The sequence below is a fragment of the Lepidochelys kempii genome, chromosome 3, assembly GCF_965140285.1.
Source record: "Lepidochelys kempii isolate rLepKem1 chromosome 3, rLepKem1.hap1, whole genome shotgun sequence".
NCBI classification, from domain to species: domain Eukaryota; kingdom Metazoa; phylum Chordata; order Testudines; family Cheloniidae; genus Lepidochelys; species Lepidochelys kempii.
Genome location: NC_136382.1, coordinates 132,838,541 through 132,855,793, shown reverse-complemented (window position 1 = coordinate 132,855,793; position 17,253 = coordinate 132,838,541). Strand labels below are relative to the sequence as shown.

The 17,253-nt window shown below is 41.0% G+C and overlaps 1 protein-coding gene across 14 annotated transcripts in view; it reads right to left on the bottom strand.

Moving 5' to 3' along the window:
* Window positions 1–17,253, bottom strand: part of DISC1 (DISC1 scaffold protein) — a 383,371-nt gene that overhangs the window by 178,563 nt on the left and 187,555 nt on the right. For all 14 annotated transcript variants that reach the window (XR_012158151.1, XR_012158148.1, XR_012158149.1 and 11 more), the window contains one exon: window positions 17,070–17,172. Coding sequence is in view for 9 of the 14 variants with exons in the window: in XM_073338073.2 (XP_073194174.1) it covers window positions 17,070–17,172 (103 nt within the window). In the remaining 5 variants the exon portion in view is untranslated. The remainder of the gene's footprint in view (window positions 1–17,069; window positions 17,173–17,253) is intronic.

Sequence of the window (17,253 nt, the reverse complement as noted above, 5' to 3'; positions counted from 1 at the left end):
TAGATACCAGATTCTGAAAGCAGCAGAGCTAATGGGATTGCAGACAAGAAGGAATGAACAATGAATGAGCAAGATGCCTTCATCACCAACATACCTCAAAAAACTAGGGCCCAGAATTGGGATCCAATTATCATTTCCTAAAAATGATACCAACCATTTTTATTATGAGGCATAATGCAATACAAATTGTCCATCTGATCCTGCAAATACACTGTATGAAGGCCCATTTACAGGATCTGCTATAGAAAAGGTAGTTGAGAGAGAGAGACAGACAGAAGGAAATGCCATTTAGAGGGCACAGAAGAATATTATACCAGGATCAAATCAGCAGGTGCAAAGTAGGAAATATCTTTTGAGCAGCTCACAAAAGAGATTAATTGTAGTGGGGCAGAGAAAATAAAAGTTTGAGTTTCTGGAGAGAATTTACCCAAGGAAATTTCCTTAAAATCCATTTAATTTGGAATACTCTATTGTATTTTCAAAGACAAAAAGTTAGCTCTCCAGAAGAATTTATATAAGTCGGGGATAAAACTCATTCTTGGCAGGAATAGCAGTATCCAGAGAAGGGAAAGAATTGCAACTGACACAAGGAAATCCCTCCCTCCTTCTCACCGTGATTCCTATATGTGCTCCATTCAATTCAAACACTGATTATACTTTGAAGATGGTGGGGCAGATTTTCTTCTCCAGCCAAAATCCATTAAGCATAGGTAAAAGATCAGTTACACAGCTCCATGAGTTGGTGGGCTGTTCTGCAACAGCCTCAGAGCAAGTTAGGGCAATTTAGGGGCTACTGTAACTTACACTGGCTAAGGATCCACCTCTTCCCTCCCCAGAACACGCTCTGTGCCAGTGAGGAAGGTGAGAGGCTGTGTCAGGAACTGACTCGGACATCTTTACCTCTGCTGAGAGAAACACTCCACTCTTAGAGAAATTCTCAGCTGGCTAATTACAGCTAGAATTAGGCTCCTTTGAGCTGCCTGAGCAGTACAAAGAGACCAGATTATACCTTAGAATGGCGGTTCTCAAACTGGAGTCCTTAGAGACTGCACAAGGGTTCTGCAAAATATTATGACTAACTAAAAAAAAAAAATCTCACCACACTTCTGCATTGCCTAACGATTAAAACCAACAAATGGTGCATGAACAATGCTGTAATACTCTCATTGCATAAGCATCAACATAAAAAATCTCACTGCTTTGTGACAGCAAATCAGAAGAGATGTGTTTTGTTTTGTTTTTTTTATGATTGAGACGTCTTTGGTGGGTGGAAGTGGAATATATTTTTACAGTGTGTGAGCAAATTACATTGAAGCATGGATACATTTTTAAAACGTCCTCATACTAGTACTGCTAGTTGTGCTGAAGTCATGGACAATGCAGAGTCAAGGAGTAAGAAACAAATGACGAACAGAAAGTTTGATTAAAGTTATACTGATTCTGGTTTTATGGAATTTAGTTATGGACAACCCCAATGCATTGTATGCTTATAAATCCTATCAAACAAAGCAATGAAATCCACAAAATTGAAACAACACCTCTCAACAGGCACCTTGAGTATAAAGATAAACCCAGAGACTTTTTTCAATGAGAAAGAAGAATACAATCAACAGAAAACTCAAAAGACAAACATAACATCAGTTCCAGAAAAGGCTCCGAAAGCATCTTTCTTAACAGCACTTCAGATTACAAAGAGTAAAATATCTTGTACCACTGGAGAAGGACCAATTCTTCCAGCTGCTATAGAAATGTGCAAAGTGATGGTAAGGGAAAATGCTGCGAAGAAACTTAAGGCCGTAACACTTTCTAACTACACAGTTAGTAAGAGAATTGAATCACTTTCAAATAATGTAAAATGCTATCTAACTGAAAGGCTACGTACATGTGAACGGTTTGCAATTCAACTTGATAAGACAACTGACGTTGGTAATGCAGCACAATGATTAGTGTGTATTTGTTATGTTTGACTGGGGGAAATTTTGGAAGATTTTCTTTTTTGTCAGAAGTTACCAGAACAGACAACAGGTCAGGAAATATTCAAATTATTGGATAATTTCATGAAAGCTGAATAGCTGAATTGAGAGAAATGTGTTGATGTTTGCATGGATAGTGCTGCTTCTATAATAAACAGTAGGAATGGTGATGAAGCAAGAATACGAGCCATAAATCCACAGGTAACTGAAACACACTGTACCTTGCATTGCCAGGCCCGTCCGTCAAAGAAAATGGAAACTGAACCTGAATTACATGATGTGCTCAATGCAGCTGTGACAGTTGTGAATTCTGTAAAGTTCTGGCCTTTGAATTCATGCCTTTTTGCAAATCTGTGTTTAGAAATAGGTGCAGGATATGACAAATTATTGTTTCATACGGAAGTGAGTTAGCTATCTCATGGCAGAGTGTCAAAAAGAGCTGCTGGGTTTTCTTTCGGTGCACAATCCCAAGATTGCCGTAAACTTTTCTGACCCGATATGGATTGTAAAGCTTGCAGACCTCACAGACATTTTTAACTGGTGAAATCCACTGAACCTGTTCACACAAACAGGCAATACCACCATACTTGAGGTGAGTGACAAGATTACAGAATTTCAGAAGTAATTTCAGAATTTCACATTAACAAGGGATAGGCTCAGTGGTTTGAGCATTGGCCTGCTAAACCTAGGGTTGTGAGTTCAATCCTTGAGGGGGCCATTTAGGGATCTGGGGCAAAAATTGGGGATTGGACCTGCTTTGAGCAGGGGGTTGGACTAGATGACATCCTGAGGTCCCTTCCAACCCTGATGTTCTATTAAATGTTTCTTTATTTTTTTATTTTTATGCAGGGGAGGGATAGCTCAGTGGTTTGAGCATTGGCCTGCTAAACCCAGGGTTGTGAGTTCAATCCTTGAGGGGCCCATTTGGGATCTGGGGCAAAAAATGGGGATTGGTCCGGCTTTGAGCAGGGGGTTGGACTAGATGACCTCCTGAGGTCCCTTCCAACCCTGATATTCTATGATAAGTAGAGGTTTGGAAAACTAGAATGAGCAGTAGACTCTCAGATATGTTTCCTCTATTGACAGATTTTCTGGATACAAACAGCATGACAACTGAGTGACAGATCATTGCTCACCTTTCAACTTTGGCAGAGTACTTCAGAGTTTACTTTAAAAATATAAACATGGAGAAATATGATAGGGTTCTGTATCTGTTCTCAACTTTTGCTACGTTGTCTTGCCGTTTGAGTGAAAACGCAGAACAGGAGCTGGTTGAACTGCCCTGCAGATTCAGGCATAGACACCTTGCCAATTTTGGTCAACTGTTGCTGTGGAGTACCCAGTTTTAGTTACAGAAGCAATGAAAGTGTTACTACCTTTGCCAGCAACATATATATGTGAAGCATCATTCTCTACCATGACATCGATGAAGACAAAGTTCAGGTCCCAACTGGAAGTGGCGAATGATTTACAAGTTTGCTTGTCAACCAAGGATAGACAGACTCTGCAGTAAGAAACAAGCACGCCCATCTCACTGATATCTGTAAGTACTCAAACTCCTTTTCTTAAAGCATTACTAACAGTATGTGTTTATATGAAGCATGTGTGTACTTTTGTAAGTTTCTCAGTCTGGGGGTCTGGGATTAACACTGCATTTGAAAAGGGGTCCATCAACAAAAAAAAATAATTTGTGAATCTCTGCCTTAGAGTCAGGCCAAGAATGCACTATAGGAGTGCAAGGTGGAATGATCATTTATGTGAATGGTGTGCGCACGCACAAACACAAATATATAATCTTCCCTACATTATATTTTCTCCCTTCATGTTTTCTCTGTTATCTTATTCCCAGAAATGTCTTGCTCTTTGCTTTTTTTCCCACAGCCTCCATCTCCTCTTTCCATCTTTATCCTCCCACTACACACTAGCATCCTATCCAATTACTACTCACCAATCCTTTCATTCTGTATCCCCCTGATCTATTTATCCCCAGTATACAACATTACACAATTGGTTAGGGGAATAATGGGTTTTGGCTTGAGAGAGGTTCATCTTTTTCTGAAGCATCTGGTATAGGTCACCACTGAAGAGGCAGGATACCGAATGCAATAGATCAATTATATATTGAGGCCTATATTCCCAAGGAGCCCAATTACCCAAGATATTGAGGAGGAGTACTGAAATGCAATAGGCACACTGAGACATTAGCTGAATTTTCTTCCCCTTTCTTAATAGCATTTCTTGACCGTGAGAAAGTTACAAAAGATGAAAGAGGAACACCCGTATCTTCTGATGGAACAGCAGCACAACTTAGGAATCATATAAGGAAAGACTGAGCAAGCTTTGCCTAACATAAAGCCATTTTGTCAACTTGGTAGGATTCCAAGGACAATATCTAATTTGCATAAAATTAAGCAGATTGCAACATGATCTCAAGCAAACAAAGGAGTTAACATCACATTAGCATAAACATGTGGAGTGGTGGTTAATCATATGTTCACCACCAGGCATAGGCAAATTTCTACTCTGATGGCTCTGTTTTACTTAATCTCAATTATCATTAAGAGACATGAAGTGTTTTAAACTAAAAGCCAACCTGTTGCAAGCCTTTTAGCACCCATCTGGAAATAATCTTATTCCCCAGTCTCCAATGTCCAGATTTATTATGAGAGGCAACAGTGTCAACACAGTACATTTGGTAAAAGGGAAGTGGTTAAATACACATTCCATGCTACTAACCTGTACCACCACCTTACGCAGATATAGGTCACAAAAGAGGGATGCTCTTATCTTTTTAAAAGTATTGGAGATCATATCACAATCAATCACTCAACCAACTCCCATTTTCAGGCCAGCTACTATATATCTAATAGAACAGTTATTCAGTGCTATTAGTTAAATGATGACCTAAGATCTCTATTCAGTCTAAGGATCTTAATATTCTTTCCAAATGAGGTATAAGCCTTCTTGGCCTAGTTTCTACATCTGGGTCTAATTTACACTTGCAATGATAAGACTAATTATGAAGGAAGTGAAGAAAATTAGTGACTCTCTCTCACTCACGCACCTTCGCTGTCTCTAAGCATTTGTCAGATTTCATTACTATTATTTTCAAGAAGAAAATTGTTTTCACACAGTTACAGTACCTAAAGAGACTATAACATACAGGTAATCTCTCTCATCTGCACAGCTAGTAAATTGACAAAACATCACCTAAAATGGTGGATTACTTCAGATCTTCCGCTCTACCCTTTATTTTCTTACTATGCAAAAATTAGAATTATACCTTTCATCACAGATTAACCTATAATTTTCAAAATAGTGAAAATGAATTTAAAATAATATTGTAACGGTATTTTTTATTTATATGGATCAGTGCAATATTCTTCATTACAAAGGGTTACCATGTTAACCTTAGCGAATTTGTATTTCCTTGCTATTTTTGAGCATTAATTTGATTTGATCTGTAATCTTGCAGCACCAATTCTTGTGCCTCTGAGCCATCTCCCCAGATAAGAATAAACCTTCCTATATTTCCATATCCCTTCCTGCACTGATCACAACCTATTTTATAAACTTTTAAAGCTTTGCTAGAATAAGCAATTTTTAAACTTTTTAAAGCTTTGATACAGTATCTCAGAATAGTTTTCTTTTACAATGGTACATATAAAAGACACTGACCAAAAAGACTGCATCAACAGTTTTTTCTCAACAGCTGTATCTCTATTAACATCTCCCCCGATCCCCATCCCAACCCAAGGAAGCTAGCATTCTTCTTTCTTTGGCTCCCCATTACTTTATGTATCTATCTGTGAGATGGTACTTTTATTAACTGTAGTTCCAGCAGAGCTACTGATTCTAAATCCTTGAACTCTCTACTAACGTCCTATTTATTATGTTTTATGAAAAATACTGGGCAAGAGCCTCAGGTGGTGTAAACTGGTGCAGCTCCATTGATTTCAAAGATCTGAGCTGTAAATAGTGGTAGAAGGGAGATGTGAACACCCGAAGTGGTTTCTAATTTTTTTGGAAACTTATTAGTGTCTTCATGATATAATTGATCGATTGTATTTATTACATACCCTTCATAAAGCTGAAGATTCCCTAACATTTCTGCTGATTAAATTCTAGATTAAGATATAATGAAGAGGGGAAACTACTCAGTTTGTATGATATTTTACCCCACGCCAGCAGAATGGCTATTATTTATCGGGTATTGAAATGCAGGCTAAGTTATTATTGTTTAATATTAAACAATATTCCTTCTGTTCTCAAATGGTTCCAGTGCTTGTCTAGGTTAAGATTAAATCAAATTGAACTGGCAGCACTAGTAGACTTTCATGTTTGGGATTGCATTTATTCTGGGTTTTTGTTTCTTCCATATAAAAGATTAAATGTCTTTTTGCACTTTGTGGAGCATTTTGCCCAGTACTGTAAATTGATATGTCTGGAATAGAAAGGTGAGTGTAGGTAAAATGTTCGTTTTGTTTGAATTACCCTGCATATCCATGAAATAGTATTGCCTTTCCAACTCTCCAAATTGTAAATATTTTATATTTAAATTCATATAACTAATATATATTACTTGATAATTGTACTCCAAGGTACCAGTATCAAACTGAACCTTTGGGCCAATATGTCAGACTTCATTTGATAAACTTTCTACTTTGACACTGTTCCCTCAAGGTAATTATGGGGTTGGCTAAGAACAAAGTAACATCATTAGCATATAGGGAAATTTTGTGCTGGGTATCCTTTAAGAATGTGGTTGCAGTGGATTCATTCAGCGAGTGATTCAGTTGCCAAGGTAAAAAGCACAGGTAACACACAACATCCCTACTTGGTGCTTCCAGATTGACTGAAAACTTCTCATTATATCCATTGTTCTTCATCTTCACAGCAGGTTACAGATAAAGGTTTTGTCCAGCTAAGAAAGTTATCCACAATTCCATATTGTTCCAAACTACTCTAAAATAATTCCACTCTACATGATTAATGCTTTCTTAGCCTCTAATGCTAATATACAGAATCATTTATTTGATTAGTCAGATAAAATAATCCCCCAGCAGCCATCTAACAGTCTGTTAGCTGCCTGTCTCTTCTTTGTATATATAAGTGGATGATATTTTGTTTAAACCACTAGCCTAAACCTTGGCAGATATTTATTTTTTTTTACAGGTCAGTTCATACCTCTCAACTGTGTCTTTTTTGAGGGATGTCACTCATTTTAGTCCCCAAGATATTAATATCCACACATTTGGTGTTCCCCTCATTTTACTGCTGAAAATTGTTTACATCAAAAATAAATAATCATTAAACAGATTGTGCAGTTGTTTATATTAAAACTCCATTATCTTTTAAGTTTCCTTTGTGAATAAAGTTGTGTGCCTGTGAGGGGACATGTCCTCACACTGGTATGGAGGAGGCTAACAAGCTCCTGTGGGCCTATTCCATACTAATGCACCTGCAAGGCTTGTTCAGCCTGGAGGAGGAGGAGTTTCGGGGGGGGGGGGATTTACCTAGGAAGGAGCAGTGAAAAAGGAAGAAGGTTGCCCAACCCTGAGGCTGCTGGTAACAGGTAGTCCAACTGAGAAGGAGACAGCCACAAGACGCATTGCTCCTGAAGTCGCCCTGACTAGACAGCAAAGCAATATGCCCCAAGAGGAATAGAAGGTAAACTCCGCAAAGGAGACTGAGCTCTTAGAGCTGAATATCTAGGGTCTGCCTGAGAGACTGGTCCCCTTTCCATCCAGATTCTCCTCTCTTGCAAGGAGAAGGGACTGAGCCCTTAGAGCTGACTATCTAGGAGCTGCCTGGGAGACTGGTCCTCTTTCCAGCCAGATCCACCTCTCTTGTAAGGAGAAGGGAAGAGGAAGAGCCAACCCTCTGCCTGTGGGTGGTTGCCCTCAGTAAGTTCCCCCAAGGGTCGCCAATTGGGGGAAAAGAGAGGGTAAGCAACGGACTGTGGGACCTGAAGAGGGGGTCCATGGAGCCCTGCCCCACACCATCCCTCTCATTTGGGGTCTTTTGCATGTCAAGATCCACATTTGGGACTTGGGAGATTGAGAGATATTAGTAGGATGTCCGGACAGTTAGACATTTACTGACTTAGGGAGGATTAGTAGAAATGCTTCTTTTATTGATGCTGTAAGCTTCTTCCCTATCAATGTGGTATTGAAAATATCCACCAATGGGTTTATTAGCACTTTTTGAACAGTTTTATAGAGAGGATGCCAATCTACACCAGAGGTTCTATCTGATTTAAAATCTGAGATAGCTGTCCCTCAACATCATGCCCACTAAATCAATTAACACAGCATATACCCTCAAGGGAGCTTTCCCACACACCATCTAATAATTAGTTTCTAAATATATATTTAGTGAAATAACTGAATATTCTGCATCTCTTTATGTGTGTCGTAGTGTCCCTTTAATGGATCATTAATGTACATAAGATTTCTGCTTTAAATGTCATTTCTGATTATAGTCAACCTATTTAGCCTTGTGTCTTGATTATTCATCTCAAGTCAGATCCTTGCATTTCTTTGGGAATTGTTTTCTTTTTCTCTTGCTCATCCTCAATGTCCTTCCCTGGCAACTCAGTATTTCTTTCTACAAGTATCCAGAAAGATTGAATAATTTACTTCTCTTCTTTTAGATCTTTCATAATGGTTGTATTCTTGTAGGTCAAGATAACTTTGAATCAGAAACTGCATCTGTATCTTAGGTATTTCCCCCTCCTTCCTTCCTCCACCTGCAGTTCTTCAGTTGACTTTATTTTTCTGCACACCCTCAGTATATTAGCCAATAAATCTTGACATTTTCCATCAGGAGGTCTTTTTGTTGACAGTAACATAACTGTACAGTTATGTCCCTGAAACAATTTTTTATGCTTGAAGAGAGAAGACTGCGAGTCCTATCTGTTGTTACTTCCTCCACTGCACTAAGATTTAAAATGTCCTCAGTGGTATTCTTAACTATTAGCATAAGATTGCCTTTCTCCAAGCTTCAAAGATTTCTTTTATTCTCACATTGTTCCTTCTTTCACAGTTCTCCAGATCACCAGCTGTAGAGAACATGGGTTAAATTTTCAGAAGTGTCTATATGGCTTAGGAGCCTAAGTCACTTTTGAAAATGGGACTTAGGCTCTTAAATCATTAGGTACTTTTTAAAACTTAACCCCATATTTTCCTCTCAACTGCTTGACTCTGGCCTGCAAATTCACTAGTACATATACATCCTCTCCAACTCTGATCTCAGCTGTATTTTTTTTCTATATCCATTAGTTTAGAGTGAATGTCCATTCTGAACAGTGCTGGCCAAAAATTCCTTGACAGGGCACTTTTCTGTCAGAAAATGCTAATTTCATTGGCAGTAAAAATGTTTTGTGGAGACTATTCTATTTCTCCAAAATTACAGTGGAAACCAGGCAGGGGAAAAAACAGTTATTAATCTTTCCTTAACGGTTGTTCTTCAAGATGTGTTGCACATGTCCATTCCAATGTAGGTGTGTGCACACCCCGAGCATGGTTGCCAGAAATTTTTGCATCAGTGGTATCCGTTGGGTCTGCTCAGGTGCCCTCTGGTGCCACATGCTCATGGCGCTGGTATAAGGGACCCTGCCAACCCCATTGCCCTTCAGTTCTTTCTTTTCAGCCAATTCCGAAGAGGGGTAAGAGGGCAGGTCTTGGAATGGACATGTGCAACACATCTCGAAGAACAACAGTTACAGAAAGGTTAGTAACCGTTTTTCTTTTTTGAGTGATTGCACATGTCCATTCCAACGTAGGTAACTCTTAAGCAGTTGTACAGGTGAACAGCTCAGAGTTTAGTTGACATGCCGACTCTAGTACCACTTTGCCAAATCCAACATCATCTCTAGCCTGCTGAGTGATGGCATAATGGGAAGTACATGTGTGTACTGATGACCAAGTTTCTGTTCTACAAATGTCTTGGCATTTGCACTTAAAAAGTTGCCAAAGATGCTTGTGCTCTTGTGGAATGAGCTGTCAGAACATGAGGGGCAGGAACCCCTTCCAGGTCGTAACATGTGAGGATACATGACATGATCATGATGAAATTCTCTGGGCTGAGACAGAAAGACCTTTCATCCTGTCTGCAATGGCCACAAATGGTTGGGTAGTTTTCCGAAACAGCTTGGTCCTTTCTATGTAGAAAACCAGAGCATGCCTAACATGTAGTGAGTGGAGTCTCTGCTCTTCCCTGTTGGAGTGTGGTTTTGGATAGAAAAACTGGTAGGAAGATAGCCTGATTGCTATGGAACTGGGAAACAACCTTGGGAAGGAAAGCTGGATGCAGATGCAATTGGACCTTGTCCTTGAAGAATACCGTGTAAGGTGGCTCTGACATGAAGGTATGGATCTCAAATTCTTCTGGCCAAAGTGATGGCCACTAAGGTGGTCAACTTCAAGGACAGGTACAGTAGGAAGCAAGTTGCCAACAGTTCAAATGGTGGGCCTGTCAGTTTTGATAAAACCAGGTTGAGGTCCCGGGGACTGTGGGGCGGCACTGGGTGTCGCACATAGGGGTACAACCTCTCAAGAAAACCATTAGAAATGTCATAGGGGTGAAAAGCTGAGATTGCAACCAGGTGGACTAACAAAAGCCATGGTTAGATCTTGTTTTAAGTTTGGTAAGTATTCCAGAATGAATGGTAGAGAGAATTGTGTAGGTGAAACACCCTTCTGGGAAGCCCAGATAGAGAACCATTTCCATTTTACCAGGTAAGTAGCTCTGGTGGATGGCTTTCTGCTTCCTAGGAGGACTTTGCAGACCTACTCCGAGCATGCTAGTTCTGCAGGGTTCAGCCATGGAGCTTCCAGACTGTCAGATGGATGGACACGAGGTTCAAGTGACGCAGATGGCCATGGTCCTCGGAGATTAGGTCTCGTTACAGATGCAGAAGGATTTGTATCTCCACAGAGAGATCCAGGAGAGCGGCAAACCAATGCCGGGGGTGGGAGGGGGAAGGGGCAGGCCAGGGCTGTCAAGATGACTCACACGTGATCTCACTTGATCCTCAGCAGGACCTTGTGTATGAGTGGAATAGGAGGAACGAAGAGATGTCCTGTCCAATAAAGGAGGAAGCCATCTGCGAGAGATCTGGGACTGTGGGCCCAGGAGGGAGCAGAACTGGAGACACTTCGTGTTGTGCTTTGTCATGAAAAGATCTATGTGGGCTTTTCCCCACCTCTGGAAAATGGCTTTTACAACATCTGGGCAAAAGGACCACTCAGGGTGGTCAGAGAAGGATCTGCTGAGGTGATCCGCTAGTTCGTTCTATGTTCCCGGTAGTTAGGAGACTCGAGGTGAATCAAGTGGGCTATGCAAAATTCTCACAATCGAATTGCCTCCTGACACAGGGGAGAAGAGCAAGCCCCTCCCTGTCTGCTGATATAAAACATCGCCATTGTGTTGTCTGTGAGAACTGAGGCATTCTTGCCTTCCACATGGGGTTGGAATGCCTGGGAAGCCAAGTGGACTGTTCTGAGATTCTTGACATTGATGTGTAGAGAAAATTCTTCTGGACACCAACGCCATGACTTCTAAGGAAGCCCAAGTGATAACCCCAACCCATTGCTGATGCATCTGTAACAAGGGATACCAGTTGGGTCTCGTGGTGCTGGCTCCTGGTAGTCACTGCCAGCCTCAGTACCAGAGCCTGGATCAGGCTCTGATCAGAGTGGCAGTAGTGCTCTTGCCCTGGAGGCCACTGAGTAGGGATATCTGGACTGGGGGCCTTGCATCCCAGGAAAAGCCCAGGGGCTCCAGAAAGGCCACTGTACCAGTATCTGCCACTGTCCAGAGGACCATGCAGCTGATGAGATACTTTGACCCGGGTCCATTGCAGGATAGTGCCGCCTTGAATGCAGGTGCCAGCTCCTGCACAAGGCATAGGACTCCAACTCCAGCGAGTCTCGGTTTGGAGACCAGAGAGGAGTAATGCCCACCAGTGTTGGAGATTTGTGCTGAGGAGGAGGAGGAGACTGGGGCTGGGTCATCATTGCCAGTTTCCCTTTAGAAGGTAACAGGGACCTTCTGCTCTTCCCTTCCTACAAGCACCAACATCATTGGCTCTTATATAGCCAGAGACATGGGTACCAACATTGAGAGTAGGTATCTCACTGTGACAAATGCCTCCAGCGTGGAAGGTACCGCCAAAGTCCTGGTACCACAGTGACCCTCCGGTGCCAGGCTCAACAGCACCCACACCAGGGCTGGAGTCAATGACACCACATGTGTTGCTGGAGTCACAGAGTGTCCGGGTGCAGGTCGCACTCTTCAAACGTCTCCATGGCCCGCTGACCTCAGAGTGGGGGAATGTCCCCTCTCGGACTTCTTCTGCTTCTTCCTCGGCACTGAAGATGGTGAATGGTGCCAAGGTTCTCAACCGGCGGCAGGAGCGCTTCTCCTCAGCAATGGAGATGGTGAACAGTGCCGAGGTTCTCGCATGGTGGCAGGAATGTCATTCCCGGGTACCGACGATGGTGAACTGTGCTGAACATCCCAAACAGCAGCAGGGATGCTCCTCACTGATGCCGAGGTGCTCAGTGCTGAATCCAGATGTCCTGGCTCTGAGGGAGGTATTAGCATTGCCTCCATTAAAATGGCCTAGCATCCCGGTCTTTTTTGGTATGGGGCTTGAAGTCCCTGCAGACCTTCCAGTGCTCCCAAATGTGAGCTTCCCGCAGGCACTTGAGGCAGCTAGAATGGGGCTGCTCAGAGGCATACCCTTTTTGCAGGAGGCACAAGGCTTGAAACCTGGTGACAGAGACATGGCCTGGCACCGGGAGCGGAGAACAAATTCCACTAAATGGAGAACGAACTATGTCTAAGTCTATCTAACTACAACTTTACTATGCAAACTAACTATGTTCAATAATTGAGAATAAAGTCCACTGAGAAAGTACTTGCAAAGCAAGGACAGAGTAGTTCCAGTGACTTTCACGGGTGGTAAAAAGGAACGGAGGGGGCACAGCGTCAGCAGGGACCTTTATACCGGCGCTATGAGTGCGCAGTTCCAGAGGGCACCAAAGCCAACCTGACAGATACCACCGAGGGAAAAATTTCCGGTGACTGTGCTGGGGGCGTGCACACACCTACATTGGAATGGACAAATGTAATCACTTGAAGAACTACCCAGGGAACCCAGGGTCCACAGCAGCTTACCAACGAGATTACTCCTGAGCCAGGGACCCCAGAGCTTCCACACCCTGTGGCACCAGAGCAGCCCACCATGTACACTGCCCTGGAACTGAGGATCTTTTCCCTTTCCTTTTCTCTACACAGCTATAATTCTGAGTGCTTTGATATATCTTAGAAGCACTTCTATATCAGCTTCTTTAGCAGGAAGGGTCTTTTCTTTCTCAGCTGTAAGCAGCTCGGAGCCATTTGCTTTCTACAGAGAGCTGAGACAAATCACTCCAAATTAACATTTTACTTTGTGAAACAGTTTAAAGATATGATTCCTCTTGGGGGTACCCATTAGATGCCTTACGGGTGAGCTTTTAAGTGGGTGGTGACTTTTGCTAGTCAGTGGAGATGGATTCTGCAGTTTCCCACTTTGCACTGGAGGTTCAAGATACCATCCCTGAAAGGTGCCCCCTAGCAGCACTAAAACATAAATCTGTATTGTCATGATTTGTAATAACTGATTTTTCCCCATTTTCCTTTTATTTCACTTCAATTCTCTTAGTTAATATTAACTTTATTTTTATTCAGCCAGCATCCAACATATACAGTAATATAACTTACTAATTCTACCTATTATAACTACATTGTTTTATATGGGAATATTTGCACATAGGCTTTTTGCTGGTAATGCTACATTCTTGTAGGACTGTAATAATGCATATCCTGCAATACTAAACTAGTACTACTGCACTTTACCAAAGTGTACCTATTGCTGGAAGCAAAATATTTCTCCTTGCAATATAACAAAAACTGAATGCTTTTTGGAGTTACACATAAAAGACCCACAAGGAATATTTTACAGCAATACATGTTTCAAACAGTGTGGCATCATCCTATACAAAACCCTTAATTATTTCTTTCTAGCAACTTTTATCTATGAGTCCTCCAAGTGCATGCATCAACAAAGAAACTAAGAACTTAAGGGGAAATAAAAGAGGTTTATTTACAGGTGAGAAAAAAGTTCAACTAATACAAACTTTCTGGACAACTTAATAGCAGGGTATTATGTTCTCCTGTTTGGTCTCTCACTGCCCAAGCCAGCAAAGGCTGAGAATACTCTAAAGAAGCATGGTGTTCATTTTTGGAGGAAAAGAACACACTGCAGTTCTTCCAAATAACCACCTCGCCTACACTCAGTGGTATTTATGGATTCCAGAAAGAGCAAACCACCCATACTTAGCCAGTGGGACATTGTTGTGATTCAGCACCAAATGGTGTGTGTGGAGTAGGGGAAAGTAAACAATTGACTCCACTGGAAACCCCACTGGCTGCATGGCTACATGTTTTGTGCACACATACATGCAAGGGCAAAGCTAACAAATCTGAAAGAAGAGTGTCAAATAAACTATCCAGGTCAGTACACTGAGAAACAATGGATCAATATCCACCATTACAGATGTGTCCGCCTCTTTCCCGCCATATCTTAAAGAGTGTACAGTGAGTAGGATATTTAATTTTCTTCTCTTTAACTAGTATGCAGATTTTATCAACAGCCATATCAAAATTTAGCTATGAATCAGCAGAAGAACCACAGCATCCAAGTCATCAAATCACATCCACACTTAATTCAAAAATTAAAATAATGTTGCTTCCTCTCTACTTTAAATTGTCTCACTCTGTTGCTCACAGATCCTTGTTACTCCATGGTAAAAAAGAAAGAAAACTGTAGCAACACATCACATAGGGCATAATCTTGCCAAGATGCTGTGCTGAGTGCCCTCAACTTCTCCCAGTGACTTCAGAGGATGCGAAGGCAACACAGCACCTCCCACTGAATTCAGTGGGATCTGTGGTTTACACCAGGCTCAGCACTTTGCAGGAACTGGCTCATATTCAGAAAATAAAACTCCTCCTAACCTGCAATATAAAGATACTCCTCAGACTGACAGCGTCATAAGCTTTTCACTTTCTACTTCTACTCTTCTTGCTTTTCCTTAGGGCACAACTGCGTAAAGAAAAATCTCAGGGGGCCTGAACTCCTCCCTACTTAGATGGCTCATGTCTGGACATTTGCAACCGCAGTCAGGTTTCTGTCCTTTTATGAAGTTTTATTACACCTTCAAAAAAAATTACTTAATCTTCAAAACCCCACTAGTAACAAAGAAATACAAACAAGTCAAGTCACATGAATCACACATACCAAACAAACACTGCCAGTGCAGAAAAACAAAAAGAGCCAATGGAAGAGAACCGCATGAATTTACAGAACTGGAGCCCATAATCCTTACTCATGGAAAACTTCCACTGAAGTAAATGGGAGTTTTGTCTCAGTAAGGATTGCAAGATTGCACCCAAACAGATTATTCTGTCGACGAACAAACTTCAGAATAATTTGCTTCTGTTTTGTCAGAGGTTAACAGTTATCATTCCTGCCAGCATATGAAAGCAAAATATAGACATCTGGGAAGGGGAAAATGAAGGAACACTTTATAAAATCCTTGATATACTCTTGGACTAGAAGAGCTTTTCAGAGGGCCAAAGTGAAAGCAGTCACTCCTAAAAAGGCATGCAACAGCAACATATTTATAGCACTGAGAAGACAGTTTACAGAGGCATTAAATTGTCTCTTGCATCCCTTGCTGAACCCTAAGCAACCTCTTTTAAAAACTAGTACAAAATGCTTTGCTACAGAAGATTTCACATGGTGAACACATTTTATTTCCTGAAAGTGTCAAAATCTGATGCACCAATTCTTTATGGCTTCTTCACTCTCGCAACACCAAGAACTGTAAATCTGGTGTCTGGCTACTTTGCGCAAAGCAGCTGGAGAATACTGGTGAATCTGGTGCACGGTTCCAAAAAATACACAGATCTGTGTTTCTTTAATGTATGCACAAGAAAATCCATTACAGCTCTGACCTTGCAATCCTTACCCAAGCAAAACACAAGGGGTTCTAGTCTTTAAGAGACTCATGGAAGATTGTGGAAATTGAGGATGCTTGGCATCTTGTAGGATCAGGGCCCTAATTATTTGCATTTGGATTTTGTTTGATCCTGAAGTCTGCATTCAAGTTTTACATTATTCAACTGTAGAAAGCAGTACATGTGATGCCTCATGATACTTTATTCTAAAATTATGTATGCTTTTGTAAATAGCACTATAGCTTCTAATTAAGAGAGTAAATAGCCACAGCACAGGTCAGGTGTGTCCTTTTGGCATATATAAAATACACACTGGCCTCTTTCTTTAATTTGGTGCAAGACTGAATACATTTTGTGCCTGAATCCATACCTCCTCTACTTTGGCTTGTCCTCTGTAGCAGGTGCCTAATGGAGAGGTATCTACTTACATGCGTAGGAAAGACTTGCTGAACTACAAAAGCCAGCTCTTTAACTTAGAAACAAAATTATGCTTTGTCTTTTTTCCTTAGTAAATGGTGCAGTAATCCCAAATAAGTGGCACGTAACCCTGTTATGAATCAGGCTCTGTATTCACATTTCAGTGTTTTACTGGTTGTAAATAATAGGCACGAGTGCATCCACGGACCAAATTGCTCTTTTGCTGCCAACATTAGTTGTTTAATAATCTAAACAGCAGAAGCTACCAATTATTGTATTCCGTTTTATGGTGTCATTTAAAATCCATCCATATAATTATTATACTTTTTGTTATTTGTAAGGCTCTTCTGATACTGAAGAGTGATAGGTACTTTTAACGTGTAAGAGTCAGGAAATCTACCCATCACATATTTATACATTTGGACTATGCTGAAGATACCACATTCTCAGTAGGATTATTACATATCCCCCTCACAAAACATTTTCTAAGACATTGTGGTAATTACACAAGGAATCTTTACTCTCTAGGAAATCAGTGTGAATATGCACAATGCTAGTATGAACTTAAAGTCATTACCATCATATCTCTTATCACGTAAACCTTACCTGATACAGCAAGCATTTTGGCTTCAAGTAAAGCTGGTAGTTGGGTCTCAATATCACTCACTTTTCTCCTCAAAGTACTGCATAGTTTCTGACTTGCACAAACCTAAATTAAGGCAGACAGTCACGATATATAATTCATTCATGAAAAAATATAAAGGCAATTTAAATAGGGCTTCAAATGTTC